The 17008-nt window shown below is 57.4% G+C and overlaps 1 protein-coding gene across 4 annotated transcripts in view; it reads left to right on the top strand.

The window, feature by feature from the left end:
* Positions 1 to 16529, top strand: part of DAB2IP (DAB2 interacting protein) — a 188439-nt gene extending 171910 nt beyond the window's left edge. For 2 of the 4 annotated variants that reach the window (XM_069476742.1, XM_069476747.1), the window contains 7 exons: positions 13 to 214; positions 2185 to 2363; positions 4246 to 5134; positions 5835 to 5987; positions 7562 to 7755; positions 12547 to 12634; positions 13441 to 16475. In XM_069476742.1, coding sequence (XP_069332843.1) covers positions 13 to 214; positions 2185 to 2363; positions 4246 to 5134; positions 5835 to 5987; positions 7562 to 7755; positions 12547 to 12634; positions 13441 to 13608 — 1873 coding nt within the window. In that variant the 3' untranslated portion in view covers positions 13609 to 16475. Of the gene's footprint in view, positions 1 to 12; positions 215 to 2184; positions 2364 to 4245; positions 5135 to 5834; positions 5988 to 7561; positions 7756 to 12546; positions 12635 to 13440 lie in introns of all 4 variants that reach the window. The other 2 variants (XM_069476743.1, XM_069476746.1) reach the window with 2 other exon arrangements.
* The last annotated feature ends 479 nt before the right edge of the window (positions 16530 to 17008 follow it).

Below are 17008 nucleotides of genomic sequence, written 5' to 3' on the forward strand. Positions count from 1 at the left end.
CCCCCGTTACAGGTTTGGCAGCAAGGAGGAGTACATGTCCTTCATGAACCAGTTCCTGGAGCACGAGTGGACCAACATGCAGCGCTTCCTGCTGGAGATCTCTAACCCCGAGACCATCTCCAACACAGCCGGCTTCGAGGGCTACATCGACCTGGGCCGCGAGCTCTCCAGCCTGCACTCGCTGCTCTGGGAGGCCATCAGCCAGCTGGAGCAGGTGCCTGTCGCAATGGGGCAGAGGGCGTGGCCAAAGGCCACCACAGAGCTCTTGGCGCTCCTCCTTCCAGAGTAACTGTGCGGGCAGAGGGTTCGCCTGCGTGACCTCATCAGGAGCCTGCCCAGACCAGGAGCCCAGGCCCTGTCAGGACACACTGGGCATTTGCGGGCTCCATTTCATTTGTGGGCTGTGCTCCCTGCAGTCAGCCTTTGGCGCATGAGTTCCACGTGTGCAGGCACGCTCCCTACCCAGTGCGCGTGAGAAACGGGCTCCGAGTTTGAAGCCACACGTGAAAGAGATGACTCAAGACCCTCGACCTCCACTTGTCAGGCAGGAAATTGGAAACCTTTCTAGAATCACCCTTGACTACCAGTTGACAAGGTTATTCCCTAAAGCCGTCTAACATTGCTACAGTCACCTGGACTGAGCCTCCCCACACAGTGAGCAGGTTGGAATTAAGGGCAAGGCCTACCCGGAACCACTTCCTGGGTATCTATTGCTTTCTAGGGCTCCACAGGACCACCTTACAAAATTGATTAATGCTGAAACCAGCCTGGAATGCCCTTTGTGCCACCTGGTCCCCTTCCCTAGAGGTGACCACTCAGAGCACTGGTGTGCAGCCTTTTAGACACATTCTGTACGTGTGTAAGTACACTCACATGTAGACACAAACAAGAGTCCCCTGCTCCCTCCCCCCTTTTTTTTTAAGAGACAGGATCCTACTCTGTTGCCCAGGCTGGAGTACAGTGCACAGTCATAGCTCACTGCAGTCTTGAGTTCCTGGACTCAAGCACTTCTCCCGCCTCAGCCTCCCGAGTAGCTGGGACCACAGGTGTGAGCCACGTGGCCAGCCTTCCCTTTAAGTGTGCTTTAAAGTGAGAACTGTGTGCACTGCTGCGTGCCTTTCTCACCCACTCTTGTGGGCATCTTGGCATGTCACTGTGTACTAACGTAACGGGCACAGACTGTCCCATCATATGAGTGCAATTCGTCTCACCAGTCCCTTGTTAATGGGCAGTTAGGTTAGTCCCGACCTTTCACTAGAAACAGTCACTGCTGCAGTCAGAGGCCATCATCTTTGCTCTTTTGTGTCCACTTGCCTTTGACTGTGAGAGGCAGGAGGGGGACTGGAAATGAGGGCAGAGCGTCTCCCTTCCCCCAGGCCCCACGCTGCAGCCGACACCAGTCACACACTCTGCCACCACCTGCTGCACCCCTATGCTGGTTGCTGTCTGTGTATGCACAGTCAGGCAGGAAGTACAGAAGGTCATCACCGTTGTCACAGGGGATAGGGTACAATAAGGATTGGAAATGAGGCTGTTTGCCTTTCAAGTCTGTGCTGTTTTGACTGCACAAGTTTTCACACTTTGTTTTTACCCAGAGTCCTGTCGAAGCTTGTGCATAAACAAGTAAAGGCAGTGTCCCCCTCCTGCAGCTCAGCACCATGGCCCAGAACCCTCAGCACCGTGTCTAAACCATGACAGCCGGGTTCAGATGGGCCCTGGTACTGCCCGGTGGTGCCTGCTCTGTGCCTGGACCATCTCCACTGGGGCCCTGGTGCCAAAGTGGGTCAGGCCTCAGCCCATCCTGTGGTGTAGGTGATATGATCACAGAAGCCTCTTGGGTGGAGAGGTGTGGGTGTGGAAATTCTGGGATTCCACGTGTGCCTTCTTTTCTGTGGAGACATCAGGGCAGGGTGAACTAGGAGGAGAGGCTTGGGCTAGGCCAGCATCTCTCCCTGTGGGCCTCCTACTCCTGCCCCAGAAATATCCAGGGAGCTGGTAAGAAATGTAGATTCGCAGATGGCTGTTCTCACCCCACGCCCAGACCTGCTGGATCTGACTGGTGGTGGGGCAGGGACCTGCGTCTCTGATAGGCTCCTTAGTGGTTTGAACCACGGTGGCTACAGCATACTTACCTCCCCAAGTGGCTCCAGGAGGTCACATCTGCCTCTTGTTGCGTCTTTGCAGAGCATTGTGTCCAAACTGGGACCCCTGCCTCGGATCCTGAGGGACGTTCACACAGCCCTGAGCACCCCAGGCAGTGGCCAGCTCACGGGGACCAACGACCTGGCCTCCACGCCGGGCTCCGGCAGCAGCAGCATCTCGGCCGGGCTGCAGAAGATGGTGATTGAGAATGATCTCTCTGGGTAAGAGCTGCCAGGCATGTTGGGTGTGATGGGTGCATGTGCAGACTAGGCACAGCCCCTACGTGGTCTCAGATGGGGAAGGGGATGCCTGCAGAAGGGTTTATAAAACAAGCCTGGGGAGACTTGAAATGTATTGTGCAGGCCCTAAGCGGTGAACCTCCATTTCAGAAAATTCAGGGAAGGCTTCCCGGAGGACGTGGTGCTGTATTTTTGAGTGTTTTAGGTAAAGTGGCATTTCCATTGCTGGAAAAGGCATTCTAGGTAGAGGGGCAAGCACAGGCAGAGGCCCAGAGAAAGACAACATGATGTGTTGAAGAACAATTACTGGTCCCAGATACCGCCAGCATTTCCAGATCACCTGATATTTGTTAAAAATACCCATGTTCCTGGTGTTTCCTGGGCCTGAGTCAGAATCTCCAGAAGTGGCGCTTAGGGGTGTGTGTTTTCAGCAGGAATGCGGGTGACTGCCAGGCTTTGAGGCTGGGAGCCCCAGAGAGCAGAGAGAGATGCTGAGACCCCGCCCTGGGGCACGGTCTGCTCAATGTAAATAAGACACAGTGGAGTGGGAGGCAAAGTGTTCTTGAATATTTAAGTCAAAATGGGGACATTCTTCTAAGAAACATGGAGTTTATATCGAAACATTTATGTTCCTCTGCTGCCTTCCCCTCTCCCGCCAGGCACCCTCTTTAGCAGAGCTGGGAGTGTGGTCTGGTTCTGAGTGCGGGGCAGGCAGCTGGCTTTTAAGCCGGGGAGGGTGTGGTGCCTGGGAGGAGGCCGGAGATGCAGAGGGCCTGCTGCCGGCTCCTGGTCCCTCTGAGCCTTGCACTGGGGGTCTGTTTAAACCTGCCGAGTGAGGCAGAGCAGAGTCTTGAGGCAAGAGTTCAGTCGGGGACACACCTTAGAGGCTGAGAGGCGGCCAGGCACGTGGTTCTGGGGAGACCAGGCCTGGGTGTGTGGCGTGGGAAGGTCTTGGTTCCTCCCCCCTCTGTCTGCGGCCTCGTCCAGCTCATCCCAGTCCAGGAGCCCCAGGGCCCCGAAGGGCACAAGCAGAGGCTTCCTCTCCATCTGAGGCTAAGCCAACTCGTTCCCCATGCCAAGCCCCCCAAGTCCTTGCTGCCTCCAGTTCGCCCCCCACATTCTTCCCTCCAAAGCCCCCTGGTCCCGAACACAGTTGTGCTTTCTTCCAAGGAGCTGTCTTCCGCGGGGCGGGGGCAGAGGCTGAAGACAAGCGTATTGTGAGGAGGCGGCCGGGGCATGCGGCAGGCTGAGGGCGGGCACGGCCTGCTCCTGCAGGTTCAGACCCTCCCCTGAGTCATGCCCTTCACAAATCCTCCTCGGATTCCTTGTTTTTGCCAGGAACTCCAGCCCCCGCCTGCCAGTCAAACTAGGGAGTGGCAGCAGGAGGCTGGGCAAGAGGAGGTTTCACTGGGCCCCCACCCGCGTTATCAGTCTGATTAGGAGCGAGAGGGAGCCCAAGTGCCTGTGAAGGTGGAGTTCTCTGCACAGGACCATGGGTAGCAGAGGGCCACTGAGTCGTGGGTTTGGGTTTAGCTGAGGGCAGTTGTCCAGAGCTCGCCAGCCCCCAGCACCTGTTGTCCCGAGATGCAGCGGGGCAAGGAAAGGGGCTGCTAGGCAGCCCGGCCTGGAGCTGGCTGCACTGGCCCCTAGAGCAGAGGGGCCATCTCTGCGCAGGAGCAGCCGTCGCGGCCACTGGTCCTGGACTCGTCCAGTGCCGCCAGCCCAGCGCTTCCCTCTCCCCAGCCCTGGCTCAGACTGCTAGGCCCCGGCAGGTTGGCAGGTGCTGTCGGTTTGGACCCGCCGTAACTGCATTCACAGTTCTTCTTTTCCCCTTCTTTCCCTGTGTGTGCTTGTTTCCCTGCAGTCTGATAGATTTCACCCGGTTACCGTCTCCAACCCCCGAAAACAAGGACTTGTTTTTTGTCACAAGGTCCTCCGGGGTCCAGCCCTCACCTGCCCGCAGCTCGAGTTACTCAGAAGCCAACGAGCCTGATCTTCAGATGGCCAACGGTGGCAAGAGCCTGTCCATGGTGGACCTCCAAGACACCCGCACGCTGGACGGGGAGGCAGGCTCCCCCGCAGGACCCGACATCCTCCCCACTGACGGGCAGGCGCCTGCAACTCAGCTGGTGGCTGGGTGGCCGGCCCGGGCAGCGCCAGTGAGCCTGGCAGGGCTGGCCACGGTGCGGCGGGCAGGCCAGACACCGACCACGCCGGGTACCTCCGAGGGCACTCCAGGCCGGCCCCAGCTGTTGGCACCACTCTCCTTCCAGAATCCTGTGTACCAGATGGCCGCTGGCCTGCCACTGTCGCCCCGTGGCCTTGGCGACTCGGGCTCTGAGGGCCACAGCTCCCTGAGCTCCCACAGCAACAGTGAGGAGTTGGCGGCTGCTGCTAAGCTGGGAAGTTTCAGCGCTGCCGCCGAGGAGCTGGCACGGCGGCCTGGAGAGCTGGCACGGCGGCAGATGTCACTGACTGAGAAGGGCGGGCAGCCCACGGTGCCACGGCAAAACAGCGCTGGCCCCCAGCGGAGGATCGACCAGCCCCCACCCCCGCCCCCACCACCACCTCCTGCCCCCCGTGGCCGGACGCCCCCCACCCTGCTGAGCACGCTGCAGTACCCACGACCCTCAAGCGGAACCCTGGCATCGGCCTCGCCGGATTGGGCAGGCCCCGGTGCCCGGCTGCGGCAGCAGTCCTCCTCCTCCAAGGGGGACAGCCCGGAGCTGAAGCCACGGGCGGTGCACAAGCAGGTCAGTGCTGCTGGTCAGAGGGCAGGGCTGGGCTCTCGGGTGCAGTCGGACCGCCACCCACGTCATGCTCCTCCCCTCTGTCATCCCACCTGCTCCCGCACCCGGCTGCCATCCCATGCGAGCAATGCCGCGTCCAGCCCCATCCCACCAGCCTGCCACATACGCCACCACCCCCGCCCACTTGGGCCCCACTGTTCTTGCCTGATCCTCTGAATCAGGGACTCTGTGGTCCTAGGGAACTCCAGGCTCCTCTGCCAGTTCCCCAGAGACAGGCGGGGGTCAGAGAAAGGGGGAGGGGGCCATCCATCTCCAGTTAACCCCACCCCAAAGTAGGAGTTGACCCAGCTGCATGGCTTCTCAGGCTGGGCTGGCCTCTAGGCACAGCTGCTGGGAGGATGGGCGTCCCCCGTCACCCAAGGGCCGCAGGCAGTGCAGAAGCGGATGTGCTTTCAGCTGACTGCCCAGCCTGACGCCCCCAATAGCAGGCTCACTCCTTGTCACCTCAGCGGCAGAGTGTGACGCCCATGTGGGAGACAGTTCCCTCGGTGGGGGCCGCAGTGATAAGTGTTCAGTCAGCTGGGGGTCCTACCCTTCCCTCCATGCCCCTGAGCCGCTCGTCCCTGTAGCTCACCTGGTGCCACTCACCCCTCCTGCCCTCCCCTTCCTCCCAGCAGCCCCTCACAGCTGTGTTTCGTTGTAGGGCCCTTCACCCGTGAGCCCCAATGCCCTGGACCGCACGGCCGCGTGGCTCTTGACCATGAACGCGCAGTTGTTAGAAGACGAGGGCCTGGGCCCAGATCCCCCCCCCAGGGATAGGCTAAGGAGTAAGGAGGAGCTGAGCCAAGCAGAAAAGGTAAAGCTGGACCCTGGCAGCCGGGCAGAGCCCTCGACGAGGGGGCCCCACTGTCCCGTGCATGGCCACCACCTCCGAGCCCCTGACAGCAGTCAGCGGGGTCTGGAAGTAAAGCAGCAGGAGGGACTTAGCTTAGACCCGAGGTTTCCTCTGCACATCAGTCACCTGGGACTCGTCTTGGGTCTAGACTCTTGGGGCCTTGTGGTGGGGCCTGCGGGAGGGCTCCTCACCTCAGCGACTGAGGGGCTGGGGGTGCCAAAGAGGTGTCTGGAGACCCTCTGGGGGGGCCTCCTGCATGAGTAGGCAGCGGCAGGAGTCTCCTGGACACCTAGGAGAGACCCCCAGCCAGGCCCCCAGGGTTTGGCCTGCCCAGGGCCTGGCTCTCCTTGGTTCTGGTCTCCACTGGGGCCTGGGGAAGAAGCCGTAGGGTACCAGGGCGAGGGCCAGGTCAGAGCACCACAGGGTGTTTTCTTCAAACCTCACCCACACACCTGGTGTTTGCTGGGCAGCGGGTGCTTTGTCCGCTAACATCTTCCAGTTGTGGCTGCCGCTCTGGGTCTGGGTGTCTGTAGTTCTCATCTGCCCCTTGGGGGCCAAAGTCCAGGTTGATGGAAGACCCAATGCAAGGTTCCCTGGAACGGCAGGCACTTCTCCACTCACCTCTGGGTGCTCTTGGCCCTCTGGGCCCAGGAAAGCCCATGGCAGCCTCTCGAGCAACGGCACCGCGTCAGGGTGGCAGAGCGCCCTCTCCCTGGCCTTGGCGAGCTCCATCTCCATGCTGCATCCTGCCACCCGCCACCATCCCCCTGGGCCACTGCATCCACCTGCTTTTACCATAATTATGTGAAGGGGACCAGGGGACAGGGCACACAGTACTCCAAGAGCCGGAGTTTGGCTGGCAGTGAGGAAGCCCAGCCTCACCCAGGCCCCTGTCTCCCTCAGCCCCTGCGTTCTCACGGCGTCTGGCTCCTCTGAGCCCGCTCAGCTTCCTGGCTGCTTCCATGTCCCTTCTCCACCCTGAAGGCTGAGGTCCGTGCTGAGCTGAGTCAGGTCCAGAGAGCCCGAACCACCTTGCCCCTCGTCCCTCTCTCTCCCCTCTGTTTCCCCATGCCACCTCCAGCCCAAACAGAGGTTGGGCAGCTAGGACCTCATCCTGCTGCTCAGTCACTCTCCATGTGATATGGTCACCTTGTCTGAGCCTCAGTTTCCCCTCCTGCAGAGCCCTCACCTCTCAGTGCTAGCGCGTGTCCTTCATATATCTAGGGGTTCTTTAACTTCTGTTTGTTGTGAAAGGTTCAAGGCCCTAGTTACATGCTTTCTCCTGACGTTTAGGTTTAGGTTTGAGTCTTCATCTCCCCCATAGCCATGCAGACCAGGCTGGGAGCTCGCAGTAGACAGGCCCCCGGGTGGGGACAGGCTGTGTCTCGCCGCAGCCCCCTCTGGCCTGGCTCCCTGGGTGTCTTGTTGTGTGAAGTGGGTGGGGTCACAGCCACCCTGTCCCCCTGCTCAGGCTGACGAGGCTGTGCTCTGTCTGTCCTGGGTGCTGTGCCCGTGGCACGCTGCCCTCCCGGCAGGACCTGGCGGTGCTGCAGGACAAGCTGCGAATCTCCACCAAGAAGCTAGAGGAGTATGAGACCCTGTTCAAGTGCCAGGAGGAGACGACGCAGAAGCTGGTGCTGGAGTACCAGGCGCGGCTGGAGGAGGGCGAGGAGCGGCTGCGGCGGCAGCAGGAGGACAAGGACATCCAGATGAAGGGCATCATCAGCAGGTGTGTCTACTGCCTCCTGAGGGCACCCGCTGGCCACAGGATGAGCTAAGCGTGTGGTGGGGGAGGGCACCTGGGCAGCAGGGCAGGGAGCACAGGCCCCGAGGCAGGAGGCGGTTTGGAGGGTGGGCAGCCCCGCGCAGCACTGTGGGTTGATGGTGGGGTACAGAGTTGCGGGTGGCAGAAGTGAGGCTGGACCAGCCAACACCAGTTCCCAGAGGGTCTGCCCCCTACCCCTGAGGAGTCATGGCACCCTAGTAAGCGCTCTCAGAGTTTCGGAGCTGGATTCAGGTGCTGGGAAAGACAGTGAGGACCCTGTTCAGGGCAGGGAAAGTGGGAATGAGTGTCAGTGGGCAGGGTGGGAGGAAGGACAGAATAACCCCGAGACTTCTACCAAGAGCTCCTGGGTGTGGGTGTATCAGGGGGCCAGCTACTGAGATGGGGAACTGAAGGGACAGTTGGGTGGGGACGGTGCAAGATGGGGATGCCAGTGTGGATATGTTGACTTATGAGGTGCCTGGGTTATCCGGGGACAGCTGGTTTCGGTGCTGACTCTCGTCTTTATAAGGCTTGTGCCGGGTGCTGTGTTGACTCCCCCATCTCTCTCTCCCTGCTCTGTGGGGGGGCACACCTTCCTTGGTGTCTGTAGGCGGGGAGTGCAGTCAACCCTCAGGGTCCCAGCCCTGGAGTTTGCTTCCTTATGACAGTAACACTGAGCACTAAAGGAGAGACAGTGTGCATTTACGTCTTGTTTATGTGCATGGTCTAAGACCCTGGCATCTGGACAGGCTGAGCAGGTGTGCAGGAGCCAGGAAGTCCCTCTGGCCCCATGGCATAAACCCTTCCCAAATTCCTCCTGTCTGGAGCGCCTGTTTCTCTGCTCCTGGCTGTTTGCTTCATTTACTTGTGGTTTTGTTCATTATGAAATGGTTAACAGGAGAACTGGGGTGACTAGAGACCTCCTGTTCACTTGACCTCCGTCTCTGCTCTTGGCTTACCTCATGTGTATGGTTCCAAGGACAGAATCACTTCAACCTAACCACCTTGTGCTCCTTCTGCTTATTGTGTTTATTCTCTGAGAGGTACGTGCTATCCTGAATTCAGAGGCTTGCTTAAAACATGTATTTCTATTAACCAATACTGGTATATTTCCTCCCTAACATAAATGTCAATTAGGGAGATAGTGTTGTTCAAGTCCTCGGGATCCTTACTGTTTTTCCTATGTACTTGTTTACTCTTGTTCCATCAATTACTGAAACAGGATATTGAAATGTTTAATCGTAATTATGGGTTTGTCTATTTCTCCTTTCATTTTGCTTTATGTACACTGAAACTCTATTCTTAGGTGCATAAACATTTAGGCTTGTTATGTACTATCAACAGACTGACCTCTTTATTATTATAGAATCACCCGTCTTTATCCCTCATAATATTTCTTGCTCTGAAATCTACCTTGTCTGATAATACTAATATAGCCACTCCAGCTTCCTTTTGATTAGTGTGTGATATATCTTTTTCCATCCTTATGCTTTTAATCCATTGTCTTAGTCCATTCAGGCTGCTATAACAAAATACCTTAGACTAGGTAATTTATAAACAGAAATTTATTGCTCACAGTTCTAGAGGCAGGGAAGTCCAAGATCAAGGCGCCAGCAAGAGTCTGTGTCTGCTGAGGGCTGTCTGCCTCATATACAGTGCCTTGTGGCTGTGTCCTTGCATGGCAGGAAGGGATGGATAAGTTCCGTTAGGCCACTTTTATAAGGGCACTAATCCCGTTCATGAGGACAGAGCCCTTATGACCTCATTGCCTCTCAAAGGCCCCACCTGCTAATATGATCATCTTGGGGATTAGGTGTCCACATGTGATTTGGGGGGGGGGCAAGAAACATTCAGACCGTAGCCGTCATCTGTGTATGTGAAGTGAGTTTCCTTTACGGGCACCTTATTGTTGGGTCTTGCTTTTATCTGACAGGTTCTACCTTTTAACTGGAGTGTTTAGACCATTTATATTTAATGTAACTATTAATTATGTTTAAATCTATTGTTTTGCTGTTTGTTTCCTTTTTGTACCATCTGTTCTTCCTCTTATTTCTTGCCTTCTTTTGGACTATTTTTTATGATTCCATTTTATCTCTTTTATTGACTTATTAGCTATATCTCTTTGCTGCTCTAGGGCAGGAGTTGGCAAACTTTCTAAAAAGGGGCAGATAATAAGTATTTTAGAATTTCCAGGCCATATGGTCTCTGCTGCAGCTATTCAACTCTGCTGCTATAGCAGAACTATTTGCAGGAGGTGGCTATTTACAAACACAGGCAGTGGCCGGATTTGGCCCTCACCCTCAGGCCATAATGACAGGGCCTCTGTCATTATCTTTGTTCCTCTGTGCTTAGTGTATCTTTTTTCTCTGGCTGTTTATAAGATATTTTTCTTTACCACTGGTTGTGAGTAATTTGATTATGACGTGCACTGGGGTGATTTTCTTCGCGTTTCTTGGGTCTTGGCTTTGTAGTCCCACCTCCCCCCATTCCTTCCTCTGTCCTCCTGTCACAGTACATTGGGCTGTTTTATGTTTTCCCACGTCTCACCAGTGCTTTGTTGTTTTCTTTTTTTCTTTTTCTTTTTCCTGTGTTTTATCTTAAATAATTTCTATTACTGTGTCTTCAAGTTTGCTAATCATTTCTTCTTCGGTGTCTGATCTGTTATTAATCTTATCCAGTATTTTTTCACTCAGATATTTTTCACTTCTAGAACCTCATTTGGGTTTAAACTCCATCCATTTTTCTGCTTATCATGCTCATACTTCTATTGTTTTGAACATGCAGAATGTATTTTTAATAGTTGTTTTAATGTCCTTGTCTGCTAAGTCTGTCATCTGTGACATTTGAATCTGGTTTTGCTGATTAACTTTCCTCGTGGTTATGAGTTTTATTTTCCTGCTTTTCTGCATACTTGGTGAGTTTTGGTCGGATGCCCAGCATTGTGAATTTTACACAGTCAGGTGTTGGATGTTTTTGTGTTTGTTTAAATACTTTTGAGCTTTGTTCTGGGCAACGATGAGGTAACTTGGAGTCAGTTTAATCCTGCTGAGGTTTACTTTTAAGCTTTGTTAGGGTGGGTCCTACGGAGTCTTTAGGCCTCGTTTGGCTGCACTGTTGAGGCCGTTTCCTTCTGGGGACTGTGTTTGATGTCCTGTGTTAGGACATCTTCCCCCTCTGGCTGGTGGGAACGCACTGTTCTGGGCGTGTTCTCTGTGCTCCTTTCCAGTGGTTCTTGCCCAGGCTGCTGATTTTTTCCCCTGCATGCAGATCGTTATTCAGTCAAAGACACAAGGGGACCCGCCTCGGGAGACACATGCCATTCTTCCTGCATCTTCTTCCCTCTGGCGCTGTGCCCCAAAATCCTGCACCTTGACCTTCCTGAACTCCCTGTCTCCTCAGCTCAATGAGGCTGCCGGCTACTGCCCCCTCTGCTTCCAGGCCGGGAGCTGGCCTCAGCTTGTGCATTTCTCTTCTCTTAAGAATCATTGCCTGTTCAGTGTCTGAAAACCTTTGTTTCAGATGCTGTGTCTGGTTTCTAGTTTGTTTATTTGTAAGACAAGAAGGGTAAATGCGATCTCCTTCCAATGTCATTTCCCTTGATACCGTCTAATCCATCCCACTCCCAACACACCGGCTTCCTCAGTGTCTCACCTTCCCGTACCAGGTAACCCACCTCGCAGGCCCCACCCCGCCTGCCCCCTGCCCCCGCCCCACTGCCCTCACAGCAGCCCTGAGCGCAGCGCCCCTGCTCCCTGGCGTCTGCGGCAAGTGGGCACAGTGCTGGCCCAGCTGCAGGGGGGTGCACTGGGCCGGAGGGCTTGAGAGGGTGGGGACAGAAAGAAGCCTCCAGAAACAATGGGCTCATCTGAGAAGAGTATGTAGAGCGAGGAGAACGGAGGCTGAGCCCAGAGCCCTGTGGAACCGTCATGTCACAGGGCAGACAGGACAAGCTGGGAGACAGGCAGCCAGAGAACATGGGGGTCCCGAAGCCAAAGGAGGGAGTGGTAAGGTAGGAGTGCCCAGCAGTGATAGGGCCCCGGGGACGAGTCCCGAGGGACCAGGAAGGCTCCCAGGGGAGAAACAGCCAGAGACAGAGCCAGCCTACCTGACGTTCAGGTGTCTGATACCAACGTGTGAGCCCCCGACCCCTACCCAGGAGAGGCAGTGCCTCCTGCTCTCCGCTCCACGGACCCAAGCATCCTGCTGGCACAGCTGCGGCCATGCGGTGGGGGGCTACCCACCTGCGCGTCTGTGTCCCTGCTGCCTCGTGAACTCCTTGAGGGAAAGGACTAGACTCCATTCATCTCAGTACCTCAGGCGCCCAGCACGGAGCCCACACAACCTTAGTGAATATGGTGGAGCGGGGGTGGAGAAACTTCTAGAGCCTTTCAGGACCTTCATCTTCCTACCCATACTACGGGTGCTGCAACACAGCACCACCTGCCTCACTGTGGAGCTTGTGAGGCTCTGACACCCACCCCCACCCATGTTGGCTCCTGGAAGGACATCAGGAAAGGGCAGCCCCAGGGGCTTCTGGGGATTTGGGAACAGGGTCATGGGGGGTTGTGGAGCATGGAGGTGAGGAGGGAGCAGGCACAGCCCAGGTCAGGTGCTGGGGGCAGCTGGAGGACCTCTGCCCCAGGCAGGTCCCACACTAGGAGAGCCGCTCTGTGCAGGCATGATGGGCAGATTCCCACGATACCCCCCAGCCTGTCCCTCCAGTGCCAACCTGACTGTCCCTGTCTCTGGTCGCAGGTTGATGTCAGTGGAGGAGGAACTGAAGAAGGACCACGCAGAGATGCAGGCAGCTGTAGACTCCAAACAGAAGATCATCGATGCTCAGGTGGGGGCTCTGGCCCTTTGGTCAACCACAGGTGTTGGAGCACCTGGGATTAGGAGGGGTGACTTTGGCTTCTCCACATCCTCAGTCATACCTCACTGCAGAAGCTGAGGGGGTAGTAAGAGACCAGGATCTCTGCCCTGAGAAGTCAAATCTGTGGTCTCAGTGGGCCACAAGCTTACTAGGACAGGTTGTGAAAGGGGAGGGGCAGCTCCTCCTCTGATGGGGCACTTGGTGGGTATAGTCTTTCACCAGGGGTGCTGACCACAGCATGGAAGCTACTTGCAGGGGAGTGGGGAAGGGCTGGGGGCATGGTGGCTGGGCAGTAGGGCTGTGGCTTCCAAACTGCATTGAGGGGGAGACACGACAGGGACTCTGGTCCCGATCTCCTTCACTCAGGGTTACCTCACTTGCCTGGGAATAGGCCAGACTTTGCCCAGACTTCCCAAGAGCTGGGACCTCTGTGTGTGTCACATGCACACGTGTGAGCCAGGGTGGCTGCCGTAGGGGTCTTCGGCAGCCGATAGCACTGCTGGAGCTGCCCTGTTTGGGATGAGAGGCAGGCGACTAGGTCTTGGTCCGTGATGGCACAAAGGCCTGCTCCCTCTCGAGCTGCTCCGCAGCCTGGTGCCCTTCCCGCCCTGCACGTGCTGCACCCTGGTCCTCTGTGTCTCCTCCAGGCCGTCCCCTCCTGGCCCTCCCAGTGCTTCTCGTAGGTGCACACGGCCTCAGGGAGACCCCTGTCCCGTCACGGTCCTCCCTGGGGCCCAGGAGCTGGCGGCCCCCGCTAACCCCCTCCGTGTTCACAGGAGAAGCGCATTGCCTCCCTGGACGCCGCCAACGCCCGCCTCATGAGCGCCCTGACGCAGCTGAAAGAGAGGTACAGCATGCAAGCGCGTAACGGCGTCTCCCCCACCAACCCCACCAAATTGCAGATTACTGAGAACGGCGAGTTCAGAAACAGCAGCAATTGTTAACCTGCCTGAGGAGAGGGGGACTGGTGGCCAAGGGCAGGGTCCTGGCCTGGGGAGGCGCCCCCACAGTCACAGCCCGAGCGTGGGTGGCAGGAGACCGAGTCTCCCCTCCCCGCCGCCGCTGTCCCGGAGGCGGCCACAGAGGGAGCCTCGAGAGACTGAAGCAGCGTGAGGCGGGTCACCAGCCGCTCCCCCTCCGCTTCCGGCCCGAGGAGCGTGTTGGGTGCAGGCAGAAGAGACTGCACGCTGGGGTGGGGACAGCCTGTTGGGAGCAGGGACCTGCCAAACACATGTCTGTTGATTACCGAATGTGGCGTGTCACCTTGTCCTCCTTGACCTGGCCGAGTGCATGTTCCCCGACCCTTGCCAGGGAGGGAGCTGCCCAGAGGGCTAGTGAAGGGGCCAGGGGCCCGGTCCTGTGGCTTCCCCTCACCTCCTCGGGGCCCAGGACCCCCTGGCATCCAGGCCCTGCCCTGTGGGACCCGGAACCAGGCAGGTTGGTTGGCAGGCAGGGAGTGGGGGTGGGAGGACAGGTCGGTGTCCCTGTCTGTCTCCACCCTGTGCACCTGCCACTGCATGCAGCCTGTCAGGACCCTTCCTGGCTGTGAGGACCCAAGGATGCACACCCCGCCTGTCCCCAGACTCCCCACCTCCTTCCCTCCCGCAGTTGTGTTGCCACATATAACCCGGTGAGGATCCTGGCTTTTTCTTCCGGGCTCTCGTAGCTGTGGGGAGGACTCACGGCGTCCCCCGCCTTCCACACGGGCCCGGGCTGCTGCTCTGGAGCTCCCAAAAGCCAAAGATCTGGGCCGAGCTGGCCACGTGGCACCGAGCATTGTATCTGCCTTCTCCTGGGGCCCAGTGCATCCAGGGCACAGTGGCCCTGTAGGGAGTGGCCACCTGGTAGTCACCCAGAGAGGAAAGGTGATCTCTTCTCTGATTGGTGGTCTTAAAAAACTTCTAATGCCCGGAGGCCCTGAGAAGGTGGATAACTGTGATTTTTTTTCCTTTCACAGTATGCATTAGAAACAAAAGCCCGCTTGCTCGCTTGCTGGAACACAGGGGCCTTTTAAATTGAGCGTGCGCACTGCATGGGAAATAGCGGCCCTGGAGGATGTTAGACTTGCTCCCTCTCCAAGACAGCAGCAGCCTGCACCAGGCCCCGTGCGTGCGGCCGGCGGCCTCCTCACCTTCCCCGGTCCCCCAGCCAAGGACCCAGGCGCTGCAGACAGGGGAGGGGCTCACCCCACCGCTGGGGCCGGTTTTCCTCAGCTCTAGGCTGTTCTGTAGCTTATCTGTGCCCCCCTCCCATACCCCTTGCAGGACATAGATGGGCAGGAGCGTGGGTCTCTCTTGGCCCCTCTGTCCCCCAGCCCTACAGATTCCAAGCCTGGGGTGGGAGCTGGGACCTTTGCCCAGGTAGCAAAGCCAGGGCTGGGCAAGCTGCAGGAGCCACCACCTCTATCCCTGCAGCTGGAATGTGCCAGGTCCCCACCTAAAGGGTGGAAGTGTGGAGGGGCGGCCCAGAGCCCTGCTGCACCCCATCCTGGCCTTGTGGACAGGGGTGGCAGCTGCCCTGGGAAGGGGCTTCTACCTATAACTGCAGTTCAGTTAGGCTAAAGACAGACGCTGGGCCACCAGGGTCCTAGACCTCCTGAAGAGAGGAGGTGGGGGCTGAAGCCCTGCCACCACCCCTCCTGCCCCACCCCTCTGTCCTGTCCCTACCGCACCTGCGTGTCTCCAACCAGGGTGGCACCACAGGCAGGGCCTGGCTCCAGTCTCGTCCCCTGCTGCCCAGTGAGCCCTGCCCTCCTTGCCCAACCCTCTCCCACCGATGCCTCATAGAGCGACCTCTGACTGAGCACCCTTAGCAATACGGGGATGGGGTTCCCAGGGCCCGGACAGGAGGGCACAGAGGCCAGCGCTGTGCCCGGTGCCGGCGGCCCTCGGCATGGGTTGTGAGCTCTCAGGCCGAGAGCCTTACTTACCTAGTGCAAAAACTGTAAAAGTGTACAGACTCTCCACAGATTTTTATCTTAATTGCAAGTCTGACGATTTTTGTAAATGTTCTTGGTGTTTGACTGTAATGTAACTATTCACCTAATGGTTGTACATAGTCCTTTGGTCCTGGTGCTGCCGAGGGCTGGCCGGGACTGCTGCTCTCCGATGGTTTTTATTTTATTTCTTAATCTAGAGAACAGTATTTGGCAGGAGGAGGTTTGGGATCTGGTGTTTGTTCCCTGCCTGTGGCAGTTCTCTGTTGGCTTTGCAGCGCACTGTCTGGGTGGAGGCTGGTGGGACGTGCGCCCTGATTGGGCCGGTCGAGGGGGGCTCCTGTCTGAGGCCACAGAGGTCCCACGGGGAAGGGGGATGGAGGGAAGGACAGTCCTTGCCCGGGGAAGACCATGGCCCCAGGGCGCCCTGGTCACCAAGACTCAGACTCTGCTGCAGGACACTGTCCCCCTCCCCTGCCAACATTGAAGCCTGACTTGTGCTTAACTTTTATGTTCAGGGTGAAGGAAACTGCCAAACCTCCCCTAGGTGAAGACTTTCTGACTGCCCAGAAAGGGGGTGGGGGACCAAGGGCAGAGCTCCACACGCACCCCTGCCCCAGAGCGTCTGTCCCGGGGTGCACCCCTCCTCACCCCGTCCGTCTGCGGGAGCTGGCCTGTCCGGGAAACAGCCCCGCTCTTTTCTACACACTCAGCCACAAAGCCACCCAGCCCCCGCCCCCCCTTTTGTAAGTATGTGAAAAGGAAAAAATGCAAACGTTGGAGTTTGGCTGGAGCTCCTCCCTCCAGCTGTGACTTTTAACTATGTAATAATGTACAGAGAAAGTTGTTGGTGTTCTGAGATTCCGTGTGGCTGTGCAATTTCTGTACATTTGCAATTAGAAATATTAAAGATTTATTTAGCTATTTTAAGCCTGGCTCGCCTCTCCATTCAGCTGTGTGTCTTGGGTTATTTTACAGAGGTGACTGAGTCCTGGGCTGATGCTGTACTCTACCAAAGGGACCCCAGCACTTGGGCCACTCTGGAGGCAGCTGTGGGCAGGGGAGACCCCCTAAAGCCCGTGTCAGTGGTCTCCCCTGGGTTGCTGGCGGTCTCCTGGGCAGCTCTGCTCGCTGGGTTATCCCGGATTGTCCCCTCCTCCGCAGAGTTGGCATCCTCCTTGCCAGGGAGTGAAGCAGACAGTCTCTTCAAGGCCCTCACCTGGCTCTGACATGCTCGGGGGCTGCCTCCCAGGAGATGGAGCGGCCCCTGCACATTCCCTGCAGACACCGGCCCTGCCGGGCTCTGATTAAACGCTTTCCATCCACTGGAATCTGGGTGTCGGAGGGAAGAAACCAGGGAAGAGAAGATGCTGGCCCAGGGTCACCAGCAAGTCATGGCTGAGCTGGAC

Source organism: Eulemur rufifrons, chromosome 7 (genome assembly GCF_041146395.1).
Source record: "Eulemur rufifrons isolate Redbay chromosome 7, OSU_ERuf_1, whole genome shotgun sequence".
In the NCBI taxonomy this organism is placed as follows: Eukaryota; Metazoa; Chordata; class Mammalia; order Primates; family Lemuridae; genus Eulemur; species Eulemur rufifrons.